Source organism: Bos javanicus, chromosome 22 (genome assembly GCF_032452875.1).
Source record: "Bos javanicus breed banteng chromosome 22, ARS-OSU_banteng_1.0, whole genome shotgun sequence".
NCBI classification, from domain to species: Eukaryota; Metazoa; Chordata; class Mammalia; order Artiodactyla; family Bovidae; genus Bos; species Bos javanicus.
Genome location: NC_083889.1, coordinates 55042663 through 55063281, shown reverse-complemented (window position 1 = coordinate 55063281; position 20619 = coordinate 55042663). Strand labels below are relative to the sequence as shown.

The 20619-nt window shown below is 48.7% G+C and overlaps 1 protein-coding gene across 1 annotated transcript in view; it reads right to left on the bottom strand.

The window, feature by feature from the left end:
- The window catches only part of SLC6A11 (solute carrier family 6 member 11), a 125205-nt gene that overhangs the window by 17943 nt on the left and 86643 nt on the right, over nt 1-20619 (bottom strand). The window contains exons 7-8 of the mRNA XM_061397088.1: nt 13621-13724; nt 5280-5404 (exon numbers count right to left, since the gene is read on the bottom strand). Of these exons, the coding sequence (XP_061253072.1) occupies nt 5280-5404; nt 13621-13724 (229 nt within the window). The remainder of the gene's footprint in view (nt 1-5279; nt 5405-13620; nt 13725-20619) is intronic.

Sequence of the window (20619 nt, the reverse complement as noted above, 5' to 3'; positions counted from 1 at the left end):
TGCCAATGCAGGAGATGCAGGTTTGGTCCTTGGTCTGGGAAGATCCTCTGGAGAAGGAAATGACAACTCACTCTAGGATTCGTGCCTGGAGAAGCCCATGGACAGAGGAGCCTGGCATGCTACAGTCCATGGGGTAGCAAAGAGTCAGACTCATTTAGCAACTGAACAACAACAATGTTTTTATTCTAGTGGCTAACTTCATACTTGTACCCTTTTTAATGCTCTTAGGCCCTTGGTCTCTTATTTAAATCTTTAATATCTGTCTTTTCAGGTCCCCCACACCCACCAGTATCTACCACCACTCATTCATCATACATCAGGGAGTTTTTTCTATCTTCTCTTGCCTCCTCTTTCTATTTTTTGGTTGAATGATCTCTACTTTGAAACAGTATGCAGCGTATTTCTACACTAGTTCTCTATCTTCTTCCCTACCTTTGTTTTGATCTTATACATAGACATACATATTAATACATATTTTATATATTTTAAGAGCTCAACATAAGTCTTTTTCTGGAATTTTACCAGTCATTATTGGGTTGGATGACATTCATGCACTGATAGAAGAATGTCAGAACATCAGAAGTCTCTAAGTTCTTGCATATTAAAAATGGCTTTTCTATATAGCTTTAACATACTATATATAACATATACAGCCATAACATACATGAAGACATGGCTGGATATTAAATCCTGGTTCTTACTTCTTAACATGAATTAAAAAAAAATTCTATCCCATAGTTGCCTTGCTTTGTATGCTGGTTTCAAAAAGTATGGTGCTAGTTTAATACTTTTGCTATTATAAGTTATTTGATCTCTTCTTGCCTGGAAGCCTTGAGGATTTTATCTATTTCTTTGAAATTTGGCCCACGGCACTGGGAGCGTGGAGTCCTAGCCACTGGACCACCAGGAAGGTCCCGGGTTCTCTTTTGTTTTGCAGGTCTTTACATTTTACCTCTTTTTCTTGGGCTCCCTTCACCATCTCCCTATAAAATGATGCTTTTCTTTCTTTTTGCCCCCCACCTCTTTTTTTCTCTGCAAGGTTTATGTTTCAAATGGCTCCTTTAAAATGTGCCTATGCCTTTAAATGGTCCTTACTCCTTGAAATCACACCTACTTTGAACCCTGTAGTCCCTGCTAAAGGATCTGTCAGGATCCTTTCCAGGACTTTCAGATTGAGAGTAGATTCAACCTTTCTGGTGACTGCTCCAAATCACTCCCAGATCCTTTCACTAGCCTCTGTCTTCCATCTGTCCCACAGTTTTTCTCAGCTTGCCTTTGGCAGAGATACTGTGTGCTGGGATTGGTGATTTTTCTTTCTGTCACAGTTATCTGCAGCTTCAACATTTTGTGTCTTCAAATTATCCAGGAGGCACAGCTTTGTGTAGAATATACTTTTCCCTTCCTGTTTTATCTTGTTGTTTGTGGGAAAAAATTGGGATAATAAGAAGCTATACAGTTGTCACTGTCCTCAGATACTCTTACTTCCTCTAATTTTTAAAAGACTTTGTGTAAGACTGATAAGATCTGTCTAGTCAAAGCTATAGTTTTTCCAGTAGTCATGTATGGATGTGAGAGTTGGACCATGAAGAAAGCTGACCACTGAAGAACTGATGCTTTTGAACTGTGGTACTTGAGAAGACTATTGAGAGTCCCTTGGACTGCAAGGAGATCAAACCAGTCAATCCTAAAGGAATCAACCCTGAATATTCATTGGAAGGACTGATGTTGATGCTGAGGCTCCAATACTTTGGCCACTTGATGCGAAGAGCCAACTTATTGGAAAAGACTCTGATGCTGGGAGAGATTGAGGGCAAGAGGAGAAGGGAGGCAACAGAGGATGATGGTTGGATGGTATCACTGACTCAATGGACATGAGTTTGAGCAAACTCCAGGAGATGGTAAAGGACAGGGGAGCCTGGTGTGCTGCAGTCCATGGGGTCACAAACAGTTGGACACGACTGAGCAACTGAACAAGAAGACTGACATTATTTCTATTTAAACATTAAGTAGAATTTACCAGTGAAACAGCAGGCCTGGAGTCTTCTTGGTAGAAAGATTTTTGACAATGAATTCAATTTCTTTTGGAAATACAAAGCCATTTAGTTTTTCTGTTTCTTCTTGAGTTAGCTTAATTAAATTATGTAGTATTTTTTAGGAAGTTGCCCATTTAATTTACATTATCAAGTACATTAGTTTGAAGTTGTTCATGGTATTTCCTTATTCTCATTTTTAAGGTCTGCAGGACCTGTAGCCATGTCTTCTGTTTCATTCCTGATATCAGTAATCTGTATTTTCTCTCATTTTTCCTTTCATTTGTCCTGTCAATTATAAATTTTGCTATTTTTTATAATACAAAATTTTCACTTTGAAAATTTTCTCTGTTGCTTGAATGTCTTACCTTAATTAGTTCTTTGCTTCTACTTACTCTGGGCTTCCCTGGTGGCTCAGGCAGTAAAGAATCTACCTGCAATGCAGGAGACCCAGGTATAATCCCTGGGTTGGGAAGATCCCCTGGAGAAGGGAATGGGTACTGATTCCAGTATTCTTGGCTGGGGAATTCCATGGACAGAGGAGCTTGGTGAGCTACAGTCCACAGGGTAGCAAAGAGTTGGATACAACAAAGTGACTAAGGCTTCTAACATTCTCTACTTACTTTGTATTCCTTTCTTTCCCCCAGCTTCTTCTGATAAAAACTTAAAGTGTTTACTTCAAATCCTTCTAATTAGGTATTTAAAGTTACAATTTTCCCTGTAAGATCCTGCTGAGCAAGGTGAGAGGGCTACATACTTGCAATATGCAATTTCTGCAAAAGGCAGGAACTCCTAAAGGGAATCTTGGTCTGATTCACACCCTTAAACACAGAGCAGGCTTACCTCCTTAGCACCTGAAGTGACACGGAGGGTGAAGCAGAAGAGATGACAGCCAAGCCAGGCTGTACCACCTATGTTCTGCGCGACCTTAGAGGAACCACTTCAGGCTCGGAGCCACAGAGTAGCGTCCTCATCTCTAATGGGCCCCAGGACTGCTGTCTACATGAATGGCGCCCCCTGTAGTCATGCAGGGCACATTCCGCACAGCCTTCGTATAGCCTGCCTTGTAGATGTGCTGTAGATACTTCATGAAGTAGTATGAACAACCAGCCTGGGGCCTGATAGGTGAGACAGAGTAAATCAATGATGGCACATCCATTCCGTGGAACCTCACTTGGCCATGGAAAGTCACGATTAAGCTCTCTATCTGTGCTCAGTCATGTCTGACTCTTGCGACCCCATGGACTGTAGCCCAGCAGGCTTCTCTGTCCATGGGATTATCCCAGCAAGAATACTGGAGTGGCTTGCCATTTTCTCCTCCAGGGAATCTTCCTGACCCAGGGATTGAGCCCACATCTCCTGCACTGTAGGCAGATTCTTTACCAATGAGCCACCTGGGATGCTGAGATCTCTACTTACTGAGGAAGAAAACTCTCATACTTTATTGTGAATGGAAAAATAAAACCAAATACGATCTAGTTTTCATCAGCATAGATATACCTGTATATGTATGGAAAATCCTGGCAAGAGAACCTCAAAGTGCAGTCTGAGTCAGACTGGAGACTTTTTCCTTTGTCAACATTTAAACATTTTCCTACAGTAAGTATGCTTACAATTTGAAAAAAAAAAAAAAGTTTGTTTTAGTTGGCTCTTTTCCTTTCCACCTCCACTCTGAGCTTCAGCTTTAAAATGCATCTATCAAACGGAAAAGATGGTGAAAAGAGCAGCAGCAGTGCCGCAGACATGCTGTGTCACTCCGCACCTGAGCTGGGAGTCAGTCTGCTGGTTTTACAGAGGAAGAAGCAGATTCTCAGAGAAGGCACAGGGCCCACGGAGGAGGCACCACTCCCTCTTCGCAGAGCTGCTCTGCGCTTTACTGCCATGAAGGACCATGGATGTTGTGTGAAGTGCCAGGTGCCTGCCTACCGTGGGCTGCAGGACGGAGCACTCAGAGCATGGCCTGGATCAAATCCAACAGCTCTGTTCCCTGCAGGGTATGTGACCTTAGGTGGGCGACCACACCTCTCTGAGCCTCAGCTTCCTCACTGGTAAAATAGGGGTAGGAGAAGTGCCACCCTGGGGGCTGAGTCGAGGATCATATGAGGCAGTTCCTGCCCAGAGTGTGCAATCCATGATGGACAGCTTCGGTCATATTAATATCCTCTGGTCCAGCTCTGGTCCCCTGATTTCAGCAGGGACTGTCTCTCTCTCTCTGACAGATACCATGCAGAAGGTGGAGCCCCAGGGGCCATGAAGCAGAGCTCGGCAACCAGCTTCCTGATTCAGGGTCCACACCCACCACCCTGCCCAGCTTGGTGGGTCAGAGGTGTACTTCCTATCTGTGCATGTCAGGCAAAAGCAGCCATGCCACGGACTAGAGTTCTCAACGGAGGCAATGCAGCCCTGCAGGCGGCAGGGTTTGTCATAACAAATGGGGGGCATGAGCAGCCTTGAACAGACACAAGCCAGGGAGGCTGGACCTCCTGTGATGCTCCTGACTGTCTCACCAGATATTCCTATAGCTGAGAAACCTATTTAGATGTATGGAGGTTAGCGTCTAACTCTGTCATGTGGATATAAACTATTTTTGTACTTTATAATACTATGCAATGAATTGTCCCAGGATTCAAAACCATGTGAATCAAGGGGAGAGTTCTTCACCATTTTGCACAATCACTTCAGCAGCAACTACCCTATCTGTGGTGTGTTGGATACAAACACGTGTCATTTAAACATGAAGAATGTCACACTCATGGTGAGTCTACCCATAGAATGAAGAAAGGGAAAGGGGTCCTTCCAGCAGAGGGAGAACAGTATGTGCAAAAGCCCTGGGGTGGAAGGGAGGGGGCAACCACAGATGTGCAAGGAGACCACAGTGTGGTAGGGAGCGAGGTGGGTGGTGAGACCCCAGGAGCTGGGCAGTGCAGGCCTTGGGGGCCATGGCGAGAGATCAGCCCTATGAGAAGCCAAAACAGACTGTTCGCCAGGGGAGGACACGGTCAGGTTTGCATTTCAAAAAACAATCACTCTGCAGGAGAGTGACGCACAAAACAGAAGGGACAACAGTGGGGGCAGGAAGGCCAGTGGAGGCTCCTGTGGTTCTTGAGGTGACAGTGACGGTGCTCTGGGCTGGCAGCTTCCCCCACGGGAGCCTGGTCTGCGGATGGACAGGGGCCCCCTCCTGAGACCTGAGCCCAGGAGAAGAGCGAGCTGAGGAGGAAGGCCATGGTTCCACTTCGGCAAACTCACCTGACTCTGCCACCTCGGCGATGGGCACCCCCTGCTCGTATGCCATGAAGCCCAGGACTGAGAAGATGGCAAACCCGGCCACGAAGCTGGTGCCGCTGTTCAAGCAACAGAGCATGATGCAGTCCCTGGTGGGGGAAGCAGGGAGAGGGGCTCGGGTCAAAACCCGGTGGGGGGAACCGGGGCAGCACTGGAACGTTCTGTCTGAGTGCCAAGGAAGCCCTCGGGGTTCAGAGAGGGGAGGTGGCTGGCCCATGGTCACATAGCTTCTCCTGCATTTTTCTAGAAGGTGAGGTCAGTCGCAGACCGGAAGCACAGACAGGGGGTGGGAAAGAAGGGAGGCTGGCAAGTGGGAAAACGCACACCAGGATGGAAAGACTTGGAGACACACCAACGCTTCTCCAAACTCCTGGCAGGAGAGAAAACCAAGGGAAGCAAGAGAGGATTGATTTTCTGGGAGCTCAAAGCATGAAGATATCAACCTCTGAAAGAAAGGGCTGCTTCCCAGCCAGCACAGAGGCCTCAGGAGAGACACCCTTCCCAGCCCAGCATCTCGCAGACCTTACACAAGCCTCCACTCTCATGCTGCAAGGAGCAGACCCTCCCAGGCCAGACTCCTCATGGAGGTGGGCAGGGGGTGGGGGGCTGCTTCACCAGGGCAGTGACTGCCCCCTGCTCTTGGCCAGGGTTCACAGCCAAGAAGCACCAGCATAAAGCCGTGACGCAGGGGATTCCAGACTACAAACGACGGGGCTCCTCCCAGAGGAAGAAGACAGAGCCCGTACCTCCCAGCCCTTCCAACCTGGGGCTGTGTACCATCATGCAGGTGGGTCAGGGGATCAGACTCTCGGGACCTCGGCCACCACAGAGCATGCACATGGGAGTCAGGCTTACAACACCCGTGACACTTCACTTTAAAGGGAGGGGCCTGGGTGGTCTGTCCAGTCTCCTCCTTGGAGCAGCACCAGCCCGGAGCATCCCCACCATGACCCTAGCCAGCAGGACCACCCACCTGCTCCATGGCAGTTCACTTCTCGGATGGCTCCTGCCGCTCACAGTGTAAGAACTTCCTCATGCTCTGTTCGACCCAAATCCACCTTCTCTGGGAAGTGTTAGTTCTAACCTCCCCAACAGCCTAAAGACCTGAAGATAGAGGCCCTATACCTCCTTGAGGTTTTAGCTCGCTCAGTTAAACCCCCCAGTTCCCTTACCAGTGATCCTGTTTGTGATCTGAAATTCAGTCCAGCTTGTCCCTCTTCAAGAGTGTCACATCCAGGACTGAGCACTAGACTCAAGAACAGAGCAGGACTCTCACCTCCTCTTCTCCTGACACCATACTTTTTGTAATGCAATCAAAGGTTACACTGATGTTGGTGACTGTGACCCCCAGTTGCCTTGCATTGACCCTGGGAATCAAGGGCATGGTGGGAAGAGCATTAGACTGGGGTTCCAATTCTCCCAGCAATATCTTCTCTCTGGGCCTGCTCTCACTGGCTAGACGACAAGATGGCTTGGATAAGAGGATCTCTTGGGCCTTGTGATCAATTAAGTCATTTTCAAGCAAGCAGTCACTTCCACGCCTTCCTCCCTGGGGTGGAGTGTATTTCCCGGCCCCATTGACTGAGGGCTTACCCACGTGACTTGCTTTGACCAATGAGATAGCAACAGATGTGACATAAACAGAGGGCTGAGATGCACTTGTGCAATTGGTCTTGTCCTCAGCCCTTCTGTGATTTGCCACGAGAAGCACTTTCCCAGGGTAGCTCCTATCTCTGCAGCCTGGACCCCAGAATGTACACATGGCATGGCCTTGAGCCTTGCCTGGACCCTGGAGCCAAACCTGTCCAACCTACAGCCTGAAAGACAGAGTCCCCAACAGACTTACGAGCAATAAAAGCAAATGCTGTGGTTTTCATGGTTAGCTACTGAGTTCTGGGGATGCTTGTTACACAGCATTCTTGCAGCAGTGGCTGACTGATACAGGTCTTTTCTATAGAACTCTTCAGGCACTGTGGACAGAGACTGGGCTACAAAGCCTGGAGACTTTATCTGCAGGCCTGATCACCTTTTGGGCTTCTCACATGGCGCTAGTGGTAAAGAACCCAGCTGCCAATGCAGGAGACATAAGAGACACAGGTTTGATTACTGGATTGCGATCCCCTGGATAAGGGCATGGTAACCCACTCTAGTATTCTTGCCTGGAGAATCCCATGGACAGAGGAGCCTGGTGGGCAACAGTCCATAGGGTCGCAAAGAATTGGACGTGACCATAGTAACTTAGTATGCACGATCACCTCCACTCTGAGGGAAACTCAGCTCAACCCAGGAAAGCCAAGTTATTCCTAAGGCTGAGATAAATCTGTCCTGCATGCCTGTTTCTGGCTGCTGGAAATGGTGCAAAACAAGGCAGCACTGGTGAGGAAAGGGTTTTCTCCACAGCCTCTCCATGCTGGGATTCTTCTGTGTTTTCAGACCAGAACTGCTGAGCACTGTTACTGAATCCTGAGGCCCAGGGAGGACAGACACACACTCAAGCTCTCTGTCATCTGCTGGGGAAACTGGAAAAGACCCTGATGCTGGGAAAGACTGAAAGCAAAAGGAGAAGATGGGGATGAGATAGTTGGATGGCATCACTGACTCAGTGGACATGAATCTGAGCAAACGCGGGAGATACTGCAGTCCCTGGGGTCACAAAGAGTTGGACACGACTTAGAGACTGAACAACAACACTGAAGCTGGGATGTGAATCCAGTTGTCTCAGACATCAAAGCCCACTTTTTTCCTAGGAGCTACGCAGAAACAGTGCTCCCTAAGAATTCAGACTTCTAAGAATTCGGACTTCCAAAGGAAAACAACCTTTGGGTATTCATGTGGTTGTTGGAAACAAATGTCCCTTATTGCAAGGTCCCCACCTTCCCTCAGAGCCCACCCTCCAAGTGACTTCCTGACCACAGAAGGGTACAGGCTCTGAGCAGATCCAAGGTCCCTTCCATCTCTGTGCCCTTGCACCCCTTCCTCAGAGCACCCCCACCTACAAGCAGAGAGCCTAGCGGCCTGTGTTCTGAAGTGAGGATTTTCCCCATCTGGTTTGCTCCATTTGCAGCCCTCTAATTCCTTCCCCACAGGGCACCTTCTAGGTGAAAAGCTACATAACATGCACTTTGAAGTTGGCAGGAGCTGAGCTGGGCTTTGAAGACCTCCAGAAGCTATTATGCTGTCGGAAGAGGGTATTAATTTACTCCCTCTGAGTCAGGAAGATCCGTTCATGGAACAATTTGGAAATGGAAATAAAAGGAGCCCTCAGACTTTCGCAATGTCACTTAGGGGATTTGCTTTCTTCTGCTGATGGGAAGGGGAAAAAATCCTATCTGTTGGATGGGGGAGCTGCAGGGGTCTGGGGCGGTCAGCATATTTCACCCACGTGCTCGGCGGGGAAGAAAGCTGCCACTGTCCCAAGACACAACCTGATGACATGGCAGTCTTGGCCAAATCCTTGCTGATTTTAGTAGTTGGGGAAGAACTGGCCAGGCCTGGGAGTGAGGAATAAGGGTGCAGGAGCCAGAAGGGCGCAGGTTCAAAGCCACGTTGCATCGAGCCTCAGTGTCCCCATCTGCATAATGGCATGGCTCTTTCCTCGCTTCCTTACACTTCGGCCAGTGCTCTTCTAGGCTGGAGGGACGGTGATGAACAAGATGACTCACACTGCATCCTCATGGAGCTGAAGGTCAAGCAGGAGGTGACCTAGGGATCTCCACCCTGCCCGGCACACAACAGAGGCAGGCTGGCGGCTGATGTGCTGACAGACGGATGCGGACAGCATCTCTCTCCAGCATCCCAAGGGGGTCACCCTCAACCTGGACCAGAGGCCTGCTGGTGCTCTCCCTGTGCCCATGCCTTTCTCTTCTTACCCTGGTTCTCTCTGTCTCACTGCTGACAGTGCTGTACCTCTCACGTCCCAGACCCGCCTCCTGTGAACACCCTGAAGGATGAGAGAGTCTACCTCGCAACCTGGTCTGACCTCCCACCTCTCTAGCATCCCTCTGTCCAGTGGTCCCCAGTGACCTCTCTGCCCAACAGCCCAGGGACTCTTAAGAGAGCTCACTGGCTTCCCCTGCGGCCTTTCCTCCAGCATGTGGGATCTGCCCCCTTTCTTTGCCTTGGTTTTGCCAAGTTGCAATCTTTATAGATTGGAGGTGTACCTCTCAAGGTAGCGATTGGGGGTCTCACACTTAGTGACACATAGAGCTCATGGTTGGCTTAATAAGTGGGTGAGTAAAGCCATCACAAAGTCAGCTTTCAGAGAAGATGTGGTGGAGTGCTGGGATGGAGGTTAACAGACCGTAGCCAGAGTCCAGGTCCACCACACCTAGCTGGCGGGTGGAGGTGAGGACCATATCCATGAGCTTCAATTTCCCTTCCCTCGAAAATGGAGATAACATGAGAGGGACCTCATCACTGACCAAAGTCCTCAGAAATGAGGCGCCCACTTGAGCCTAACAACAACCGAATGATATGGCTATCACATCCAAGGTCCTATCCCACCACCGCACGTTGACATGGCTCCTCTCACTGAACCCTCACCTACATCGAGGGTTCATTTTCAGATCACAGCTCATTTGCTGGTGGAGGAAAACGAGCTGATTATTTTAAGAGCGTGTTACTGATCTTTTTCTTGGTGTCTTAGGATTTTTCATTTAGATCTGTTTCTACTTTTTACATTAGTACGGATACTAACTCTTTTGAGTATCACATTACATGTTAATTGATTTAAATTGAAGAAAGTAGGGAAAACTACTAAACCATGCAGCTATGACCTAAATTCCTTACGATTATACACTGGAAGTAATAAATAGATTCAAGGGATTAGATCTGAAAGACAGAGTGCCTGAAAAACTATGGACAGAGGTTAGTAATGTTGTACAGGAGATGGTGATCAAAACGATCCCTAAGAGAAAGAAATGCAAAAAAGGCAAAATGGTTGTGTAAGGAGGCCTGACAAATAGCTGAGAGAAGAAGAGAAGCAAAAGGCTGAGGAGAAAAAGAAAGATATACCCATTTGAATTCAGAGTTCCAAAGAATAGCAATAAGAGATAAGAAAGCCTTCCTAAGTGATCAACACAAAGAAATAGAGGAAGACAATAGGATGGGAAAGACTAGAGATCTCTTCAAGAAAATCAGAGATCCCAAGGGAATATTTCATGCAAAGATGGACTCAATAAAGGACAGAAACGGTATGGACCTAAGAGAAGCAGAAGATATTAAGAAGAGATGGAAACAATACACAGTACTATACAAAAAAGATCTTCACGACCCAGATAACCACAATGGTGTGATCACTCACCTAGAGCCAGACATTCTGGAGTGCAAAGTCAAGTGGGCCTTAGAAAGCATCACTACAAACAAAGCTAGTAGAGGTGATGGAATTCCAGCTGTACTATGTCAAATCCTAAAAGATGCTGTTAAAGTGCTGCACTCAAAATGCCAGCAAACTTGGAAAACTCAGCAGTGGCCACAGGACTGGAAAAGGTCAGTTTTCATTCCAATCGCAAAGAAAACCAATGCCAAAGAATGTTCAAACTACCTCACAACTGCACTCATCTCACATGATAGCAAAGCAATGCTCAAAATTCTCCAAGCAAGGCTCCAACAGTATGTGAACCAAGAACTTCCAGATGTTCAAGCTGGATTTAGAAAAGGCAAAGGAACCAGAGATCAAATTGCCAACATCCACTGGATCATAGAAAAAGCAAGAGGATTCCAGAAAAACATCTACTTCTGCTTCATTGACTACACCAAAGCCTTTGACTGTGTGGATCAAAACAAACTATGGAAAATTCTTAAAGAGGTGAGAATATCAGACTGCCTGACCTGCCTCCTGAGAAACCTGTATACAGGTCAGGAAGCAACAGTTAGAACCAGACATGGAACAACAGACTGGTTCCAAATAGGGAAAGGAGTACGTCAAGGCTGTATATTGTCACCTTGCTTATTTATAACTTATATGCAGAGTACATTATGTGAAATGCCAGGCTGGAAGAAGCACAAGCTGGCATCAAGACTGCCAGGAGAAATATCAATAACCTCAGATGTACAGATGACACCAGCCTTAAGACAGAAAGCAAAGAGGAAGTAAAAAGCCTCTTGATGAAAGGGAAAGAGAAGTGTGAAAAAAAATGGCTTAAAACTCAACATTCAGAAAACTAAGATCATGGCATATCCAGTCCCATAACTTCACAACAAATAGATGGGGAAACAATGGAAACAGTGACAGACTTTATTTTCTTGGGCTCCAAAATCACTGCAGTAGTAACTGCAGCCATGAAATGAAAAGACTCTTGCTCCTTGGAAGAAAAGCTACAACAAACCTAGACGGCATATTAAAAAGCAGAGACAGCACTTTGCCAACAAAGGCAAACACAGTCAAAGCTATGGTTTTTCCAGTCGTCGTGTATGGGTGTGGGAGTTGGACTATAAAGAAAGCTGAGCGCTGAAGAATCGAGGCTTTTGCACTGTGGTGTTGGAGAAGACTCTTGAGAGTCCCTTGGACTGAAAGCAGATCAAACCAGTCCATCCTAAAGGAAATCAGTCCTGAATAGTCATTGGAAGGATAGATGCTGAAGCTGAAGCTCCAGTACTCTGGCCTGATGCAAAGAACTGACTCATTGGAAAAGATCCTGATGCTGGCAAAGATTGAAGGCAGGAGGAGAAGGGGATGACAGAAGACGAGATGGTTGAAAGGCATCACTTGATGCCATCAAGTGATGACTTGATGGAGCATGAGTTTGAGCAAGCTCTGGGAGCTGGTGATGGACAGGGAAGCCTGGCGTGCTGCAGTCCATGGGGTTGCAAAGAGCCGGACACGACTGAGCAACTGAACTGAATTCCATGTTATTATGTCCTTTAATTTTGTAGATGATTTTCATATTTTGTTTGGAGATGTTATGCAGAATGTATATAGATAACATTTGTATTAATGTGACTTTTTAAAGATTATAAAATCTATATGTACTCAAGAGTAAAGACAAGACAAAACATTTAAATTGTATGGGAACGTACAGGTAGAAAAAGCCCATCATTCCATCTCAATGCTTCTCTTCAGAGATGGCTCTTTAATAGTTTGTTGTGTCTTTCTAGAAATTTCAAAGTTCTAGATATTTCTGTGAATCAATGTGTCATTTCCCTTCCTGACCTAATCATTTTGGGTGTTTCCATATATTTTCATTATGAAAACAGTATTTTACTCCTCATTTTAGGAGGGTATCCTTTTTAAAAAAAGTATTTAACTCTTTAGTTTTCCTGCACTTACTATGGTGTATATGTGGAGCAAAGTATTAGGCTCCGTCCTAACTATTTCTACCAAAATACTTATCTTAGCTCAGAAACATTTGCTGAAAAACCCTTCCTTTTCCAGTGAATCTGTGTTGAGGGACAGCATCATTGCCATGAGTCTATGAGTTTCCACATTACAATGAGGAGCTCTTGATCTTGGGGGCAGAGATGTGCCATCTGCCCAGCCCTGCATATTCACCATCTGTGTCTGTCATGGGCATGGAATCAGAGGTGTAGAGACCTCAGCAAACAAGCCACTGGCCTATGGTTAGAGACCAACGTGCCAAGTTCACTTCTGCCAGACACTTTTGGCTGACCTTGGGCAAGTCCTTGGACTTCGTGGTCTCGGCCTCAGGGCAGAATGCAGGCTGCAGGCATGAGGACTAGGTAGCCAGGGTCACACAGCCCCAGGCTCACCCCCAGCATGGGTCCCCTCTCCACACTGGGTGCAGCAGTGGCAGGAGGCTGGGGGTGGGGAGGAAGGTCCATTAAGAAAAAGGCAGCAGGGCACTGGCCACTCCAGGTCAGACTGGACAGGACCCTACAGTCAAGCGAAAGGAAGCAGGAAAGAAATTCCTGACCAGCAGGCAGAATAAGGCCCTCAGTTTTGGAAGACCTGGGTTCAACTAGCTGTGTGACCTTAGTGTGACCTTGGGCCAATCCCTTATCTGCCCTGGGATAAAGCTCTGCTGGAGAGGGTGGGATGGAGGCCTGAATACAGTTCTTGGCATGGACTCCCTCCGAAGCCTGGAACTTGCTCTGATCATGTTTGTTATTCTCTGAGCTCCTCTGATGGACCACTCTTAGACCCTGGGCTGGGAGAGGCTGTCAGATCACCCAGGGTCCTCCCCTGCCCCACCTGGATGGCTGGCACCTGACTCTCCTCCTCTGACAAGCCTGTTTCCCTCACCCAGCCTTGCAAGGGTGGGGAGAGATGACAAGGAACTAGCCAGGCAGCGTGGAGGGCTCCCGGGTTCTGTGGAGAGTGGGCGGTCAGGGCTGGGGACATGCTCACCTGTAGCAGTTGTTGTTATAATTGTTATAACTTCCCAGAGCGGTCAGACAACCCAGGCAGATGGCATAGGAGAAGAAGATTTGCGTCCCAGCATCTACCCAGACCTGTAGGAGGGCACAAAGAAGTTGGCAGAGAGAGAAGTCAGATGCATGGCCAGGGGGTAGGGAGGCGGGGTGGCCCCTTTCTCTGAAATCCCCTGCCCACGCCCAACCCCCACAAAAGACTCCAAAAAGGGACAATCAAATGTCCTCATCTCAGGAATGTGGTTTTTAGAAGTTCTATTCTCAGGATGATTAAATATAAATGTCCTTAATTAAATCCAGAAATTTCTGGAGGTTTTGGACAGTAGTTCACCAAGCAGCAAGAATTTGGGTGTCAGGACCCTGCTCCAGCTGTGTGGGCTTGGAACAGTTTCTTAACCTCTCTGAGGCTTAGTCTCGCCACCAGCAAAGTGGGGAATAAACTTCCCTCTCAGGACTACTGAAGCCAAGAGTCATTTTTCTTCTGATGGCCGAGACCATCATGAGAAAAGCTCTCTTGGGTGTCTTTGAACTCACAGAGGTTTACAGTGTCTAGCGGGGGTGGGGGACATTCATCAGGGGGCCCAGTTACAAAGAAGCCCCTAGTTTTCCTACAGGTCTGGAGGCTTCTCCTACTCTGCCCCATGCACTCAGCCAGAGGACAGTAAAAGGACAAGAAAGGGGGTAGGCACCACCTCTTGATCACATTTCCAGAGAGCTGTTACTTGGGGGCTTCCTGTGTGGTACACGTGGAAACTCCTTCCTCAGTCTCCAAGTGTCCCTCAGAGAGAACTGCCAGGGGATGGCGTGACACATGCAAGAGGAATTACGGTAATTTGTCTAACACTCCTTCAGGCTCTCTTTGAGCTCCACTTTAGAAGTCATCAGGAAACGCCACAGCTCAAACCCAAATGCAGCTGATGAGACTGGTGCTTGAGAATGCAGTGTCATTAGAGAATAAGGTTTTGTACCAATTCAAATACTAGCAAACATCTGCTAAGCATGTCCGACGTGCCAGGCGCTGCTGTGAACCCTGTATGCGTTACTACACTTGAATATTCACACCAACGCCATGCAGGAGGCGCTATTATTATCCCCCTCCTACAACTGAGGAAACTGAGGAACAGAGAAGTTGAGTTACTTGCTCAAGACCACACAGCTGAGAGTGGCAGAAACGAATCCAAGGAAACCTGCCTCTAGAGAAGCACGCCTAACCAGTCCCGGAATTCCCCAAGTCTTCTGCTGTAACCACCCACCCAACACAGGACTCTCTTCTGGAACTTCTGACAGAACAGTCTCTGCTTGATTACTGCCAGTGACAGGGAGCTCACTACCTTTTGACACAGCCCCTTTCCTCTTCAGAGAATTCTGACCATTAGCACATTTCTTAAAATGAGAGGAAATCTACCTTCTGAGTTCCCAACTCTGGGGCCACTGAGGCCATATCTCCCTCTCCCATGTGGCATCACTTTACAGATTTGAAGAACCCTCTAGAACACTTCCTTTGCCAGGCAAATTATCACTATTTCCTCTTTTCTGGGGATTTGACTACACAGCCCACATTACTTTACCCTGGATTTGCTTGCTTGGTAAATCATTCAACAAATATTTATTATGAGCAAAGTTCACAATGCTGTCTCTTGACCTAAAAAGTACATACATTTTTTCCCTCTCTAACACAGAGCTTTTGGGTTTAGTGCTTTTGGAGCTAAATGAGGAGCTTAGGGAAAGCCATTTCATAAAGTGTGTGTGTGAGCTGGGCGGTGTAGGGGAGGATGCCAGCAGATCATAGTTGACTGAGACACGATGAGGGGGAAATGGGAAGAAGAATTTTTAAAATCGTTTTTCAAGAAAGGGGAGTTGGGAGATGGGATAGCCATGAGAGTAAATACATTCAGGGAGGATTTTTTCCAAATGGTAGAAACTTTAGGATACTTAAATGTTGAAAGAAACAACCCAGGGTAGGGGAAAAGTGTTAAAAAAAAAAGATTTGAGAGAGAAATGGGTATATTTTAAAGTCCTCCTCTGCCTCAGTGTCCCCACTTGCCACCTCAGTGGATTCCCTTTTCTCCTCGGGAAGGCCAGTAAATGTTATAGAGAAGAAAAAGACACGTTTGCTGCTGAACCAGGAAACAAAGTCAGATCCCAGGAGCATGGTGTGAGGATGCTCAGCACTCGATCAAGCCCTGGTGGTCTAGGAGTTAAGACCCCGTGCTTCCCTATTTCCAATATCTAGGACACGGAAGAGGCCTAGATGTTCATCAACAGATGAATGGATAAAGAAGCCGTGGTACATACATACAGTGTGGTACATACAATGGAGTATTACTCTGCCACAAAAAGGAACACACTTGAGTTAGTGCTAATAAGGTGGATGAATCTAGAGCCTCATTATAAAATCAGAAAGAGGAAAACAAATATTGTATATTAACACATGTACATGGAATCTGGAAAGACGGTACTTATGAACCTATTTGCAGGAGATGGCAACGGAGACACAGATATAGAGAACAAACTTGTGGACCCAGTGGGGGAAGGAGAGGGTGGGACCAATTGAGAGAGCAGCGCTGAAACATACACATTACCATACGTAAAACAGCCAGCCAGTGGGAATTTGCTGTAAGATGCAGGGAGCTCAAGCCTGGTGCTCTGTGACAACCTAAAGGGGTGGGGTGGGGTGGGAGGAGGGAGGGAAGTTCAAGAGGAAGGGGATGCATGTATGCCTATGGCTGATTCATATTAATGTATGGCCAAAACCAACACAATATTGTAAAGCCACTGAGATGGTCTGACACAAGGGGCAAAGTGAGCCTAACAGAACAGGCCAACAGGACATTCATGAACCTTCGACCAGTTTGGGGATGCCTTAGGAAGTGGGAATCCTGAGTGATCATTTGTTGAAAACCTACTGTGTATGCGAGGCTCTCAGGGGACCATCTCATAACTTGCATAACCATCTCACTAGGGAGTATTGTTGTCTCCATTTCTAGAGAAGAGGAAATGGACCCATAAATGGTCAAACAGCTAAGGAGGGACAGGGTCAGGTTTGAACCCAAGGTGTCCTGGCTCCACATTTTAAAGGGAGAAGCCGGGGCGTTCTGGTGTGCTGGGCAGGCCTGGACTTTCGGCAGGGGTTCACACAGCTCTGTGACTGTGAGGTCAACAGGACAAAGGCAACATCTCCTCCATGAAAGGAAGACCAGGCCACTGAGCCCCACTGACTGACCAGCATCTCCCAGGATGCAACAAAGGGAACAGCTCAGCTCAAAGGGCTTCCGAGTTCTTGACACAATCTGAAGGGGAAATAGTCTCCACTGAACAAACAAACCCTAAGGAAGCTGGGTCAGCTGCTGAGAAGGGATCAGTCCCCATGATCTGTGGCAGTGAATGGGGGGCGTTCTGGCCTTGTAGCTGGGGGCGGTCTTCATTCAGAGGTCTGGAGAACAAATTTGCATGGGAATCTAGGGGGCAGGGACCCTTTGGAAGAGAGGTGGTCCCGCCCCCTAGCTCTGGGGCAACCAGTTCAGAGCAACTGATTCCAGGGAGCCCTGGCACATAGCAGGTGCCGAGAACAACAGACTGGGGTATAACCTTCCCTCCCCACTGGGCCAGCGGGGCCCAGCTGGGAGAAGCAAGGAAGGGTGGACGGGTGAGGACACAGTCTCCTCTACGAAGATCAGGAGGTACGCTGTCAAGCTGGGTGTTTACTTCCTGCTGCCTTGTCCCCATGGACTGCACTCTACGGTGTTCAAGGCATCGTCCGTGTCCTGTGACCTGGCCCCTTGCCCCAGGGAGGGCGTCATCACAGCCAGGTTAGAGACCGCTGTGTGTGGGGGGAACATGCCTGCCCACCTTGACCTTTACATGTCTCAACAGAGTGTCTAATCTCCTACAAGTTTAGGGGGAGCGCTTCACGTCTTTCTCTCACCTCTTGGAGAGAAGCGACCTCCCGACTGGGGAGACGGACAGAGGGTCACGGTGCGTGTGTGGTGAGTCCCTCCCTTTTTCTCTCAAGCACAGATGATTCAGTGAGATGCGTCGTGCTTAGTTGAGTCATGTTTGATTCTTTGTGACCCCATGGACTGTAGCCCACCAGGCTCCTCTGTCCATGGGATTCTCCAGGCAAGAACACTGGAGTGGGTTGCCATTTCCTCCTCCAGGGGATCTTCCCAAATCAGGGATCGATCCATGTCTCCTGCATTATAGGAGGATTCTTTACCCGCTGAGCCCTCAGGGAAGCCCCTCAGTAAGATGTGTGTGGAACAAATACTCAGCACAGAGCCTGGCTCTCGGAGAGCGCAGACAGAAACCCAGCCGTGAGCTCCGAGAGCAGGTTGCTTAGTCAATGTTCATCCCTTCTCAGGATCCACCAGTCCTCACGAATCTGGAGAGAAGAGCCTCTCTTCCCTTTTCTCCCCACAGTACCTAAGACGGGGCGTCCACTATGTGCCAGGTGAAGTCCCAGGAGCTCCAGCCCTCCCTTCTCTTAAGAGCAGGAGAGAAAGACAACAAAGGCGGGCAGATACTCCGGAATACATCATCCAGTGGAGAGGGGAGCATGAAGGATGGTGTGAGGTGGGGCATGGAGCACAGGGCAGCAGGGGCCAGGGCTCTGCTCCATGAGGGGCACGGCACCTGCTGCTCAGGCAGCTGGAAGGGAATGGGAGCTGCAGACGTGACTTGCTGCCGTGTCTAAGGCAGTGCAGGCTGCAGACAGAAGCTCTCCCAGTAATCCGCTTTCATGTCTATGAACAGCCACCCGGCCGAGCATAAGGGCAGCACTTCTGTCTGGGATCAAAGCTGGTGCCAGCAGGTGGGCCTGGTCCATCCTTCCCTGTGCCCTGGAGGAGGTGGCACTTGTCACACTGATGCTCCAAGGTCTCTGACAAACCCAGCGGTGACCCAACCTGCCAGGGAAGTACCAGCGAGAGGAGCCAGGAATCAGGCATCAGCTTCACCTCCAGAAGCACTGATGATATGCTGGGGAGGGGGTGGGGAGTTCTACACACTTCATAGGCATGAGACTCACTGCTGCAGTCTGGTGCAATGATTATCCCCCTTTTATGCATGAGAAAAAACTAACTCCCAGGAAGGGGGCATTCCTTGTCTATTTAGCCTTGGAGAGATGTACACACCAAAGAGACAAACAAACCTCTGTAGCCCAGCCTGCTGTGGGAGACGGCACTGAAGCTTCGTGCAAAGACCACGTTACACGAGATGGCTCTTCCCAGGTGCCTGGCTCCCCATCTCCCTGGGGCTTCGTGGATAGGGCCTGGGCTCCGGGGTCAGGTAGACCCAGGCTGCCTCTTATCTGCATGTTGCTTCACTTTTCTGAGCCCCAACTTCCTTGTCCACAAAAGAGAGACACAATGCATGCAAAGTACACAGGGGGGCACCAAGTCAGTCAGCCAGTTCAGTCGCCCAGTCGTGTCCGACTCTTTGTGACCCCATGGACTCCAGCACGCCAGGCCTCCCTGTCCATCACCAACTCCCGGAGCTCACTCAAACTCACATCCATCATGTCGGTGATGCCATCCAACCATCTTGTCCTCTGTCGCCCCCTTCTCCTCCAGCCTTCAATCTTTCCCAGCATCAGGGTCTTTTCCAATGAGTTGGTTCTTCGCATCAGGTGGCCAAAGTATTGGAGCTTCAGCTTCAGCATCAGTCCTTCCAATGAATATTCAGGACTGATTTCCTTTAGGATGGACTGGTTGGATCTCCTTGCAGTCCAAGGGACTCTCAAGAGTCTTCTCCAACACCACAGTTCAAAAGCACCATACAACTCCCTTACTCTGCCTCTTCTTGGCGGTTAACACTTTTCCAATACCGTGCTATGAAAACAGGCTCCCAGGGCTTTCCCTCCACACCAGCCCGCCCAGCACCCAGCCAAGAATGTGTTCAAACCACCAGACCCAATGGCACACGTGGCGTTTGGCCGTCCACGCCTCCAGGACAGAGCTCGGTGGCCCTCTTGGGCCCATGATAACCCACAGCCTTTTCTTTCTTTAACATTTCCTTTTCAGACGCACAGCCACACACAGACACATGAATATACACACACAACACAACTTCTGTAAATAAAGCCTTCCACTGAGGTGAAAACATACAGCCCGGCAGAAAAGGGCTGAAATTAAGCTCTTTCTCTGGGCTGTTTATATGGGTAAATATTCTCAAACGATTAAAAGTAGGTTAGGAGAATAATACAACAGCTGTGTTTCCAGTGTGTACCTGACAACGGCCTTTGTAGGAGTGAATAATTACATGAAGATCACTTCCTTCCCACCTCTTTTGCAGCCCCCTCCGGGTTGCTAGGCGCCCTGTCTCCTCTGCTCGGCTAATGCCACATACAGATGCGGTGAATACAGTACGGCCATTCGGAGGGAAGGGAGTCCAGGACTGGGGAAGACTGGAGTGGCCCCTCCCCCGTGGATTCAATGCGGGAAGAGGGCTCCAGAGGGCTCTGGGGAAGACGGCTCTGGATGTATTTAAATGCTAATGTGCTGGGCAGCTGGGCAGGTCCAGCGGGAACAGTGGTGGGAAGGGGCAGAGGCTCTTGGCCTGGGAGCCCCACTGGAAACACGCTCTGTGGCCTCTGGCTCCAGTGCCAGCCTGTCCTCGGGCAGCCAGCCCTGCTGGCCGACTCGAGCCCAGCCAGAGGCCCTGCCAGTGCAGTGTCACTGGGTTGAAGGTGGCGCCGTGGGTGGTGAGGGGAGCCCTGGTGTGTCGCCTGACCCTGGCGGCCCCTTTGTGCAGAGCAGGCAGCGGGGTCACTAGGCCGGGCCTTTAACCAGAGGCTGGACAGCCGCATCCTGGTCACAGAGTGTGGAGGGAGTGGACAAGCAGTTGCTGGCACGGGGCCGATGGCAGTGACTTCTGTGCTTTATATGGTAAAACCCCGGGGCTGTGCACGTCTACCCCTTAACCCACTGCATAAGGCAACTGAGCCCCAATTTCGTTGTTTAGTCGCTAAGTTGTGTCT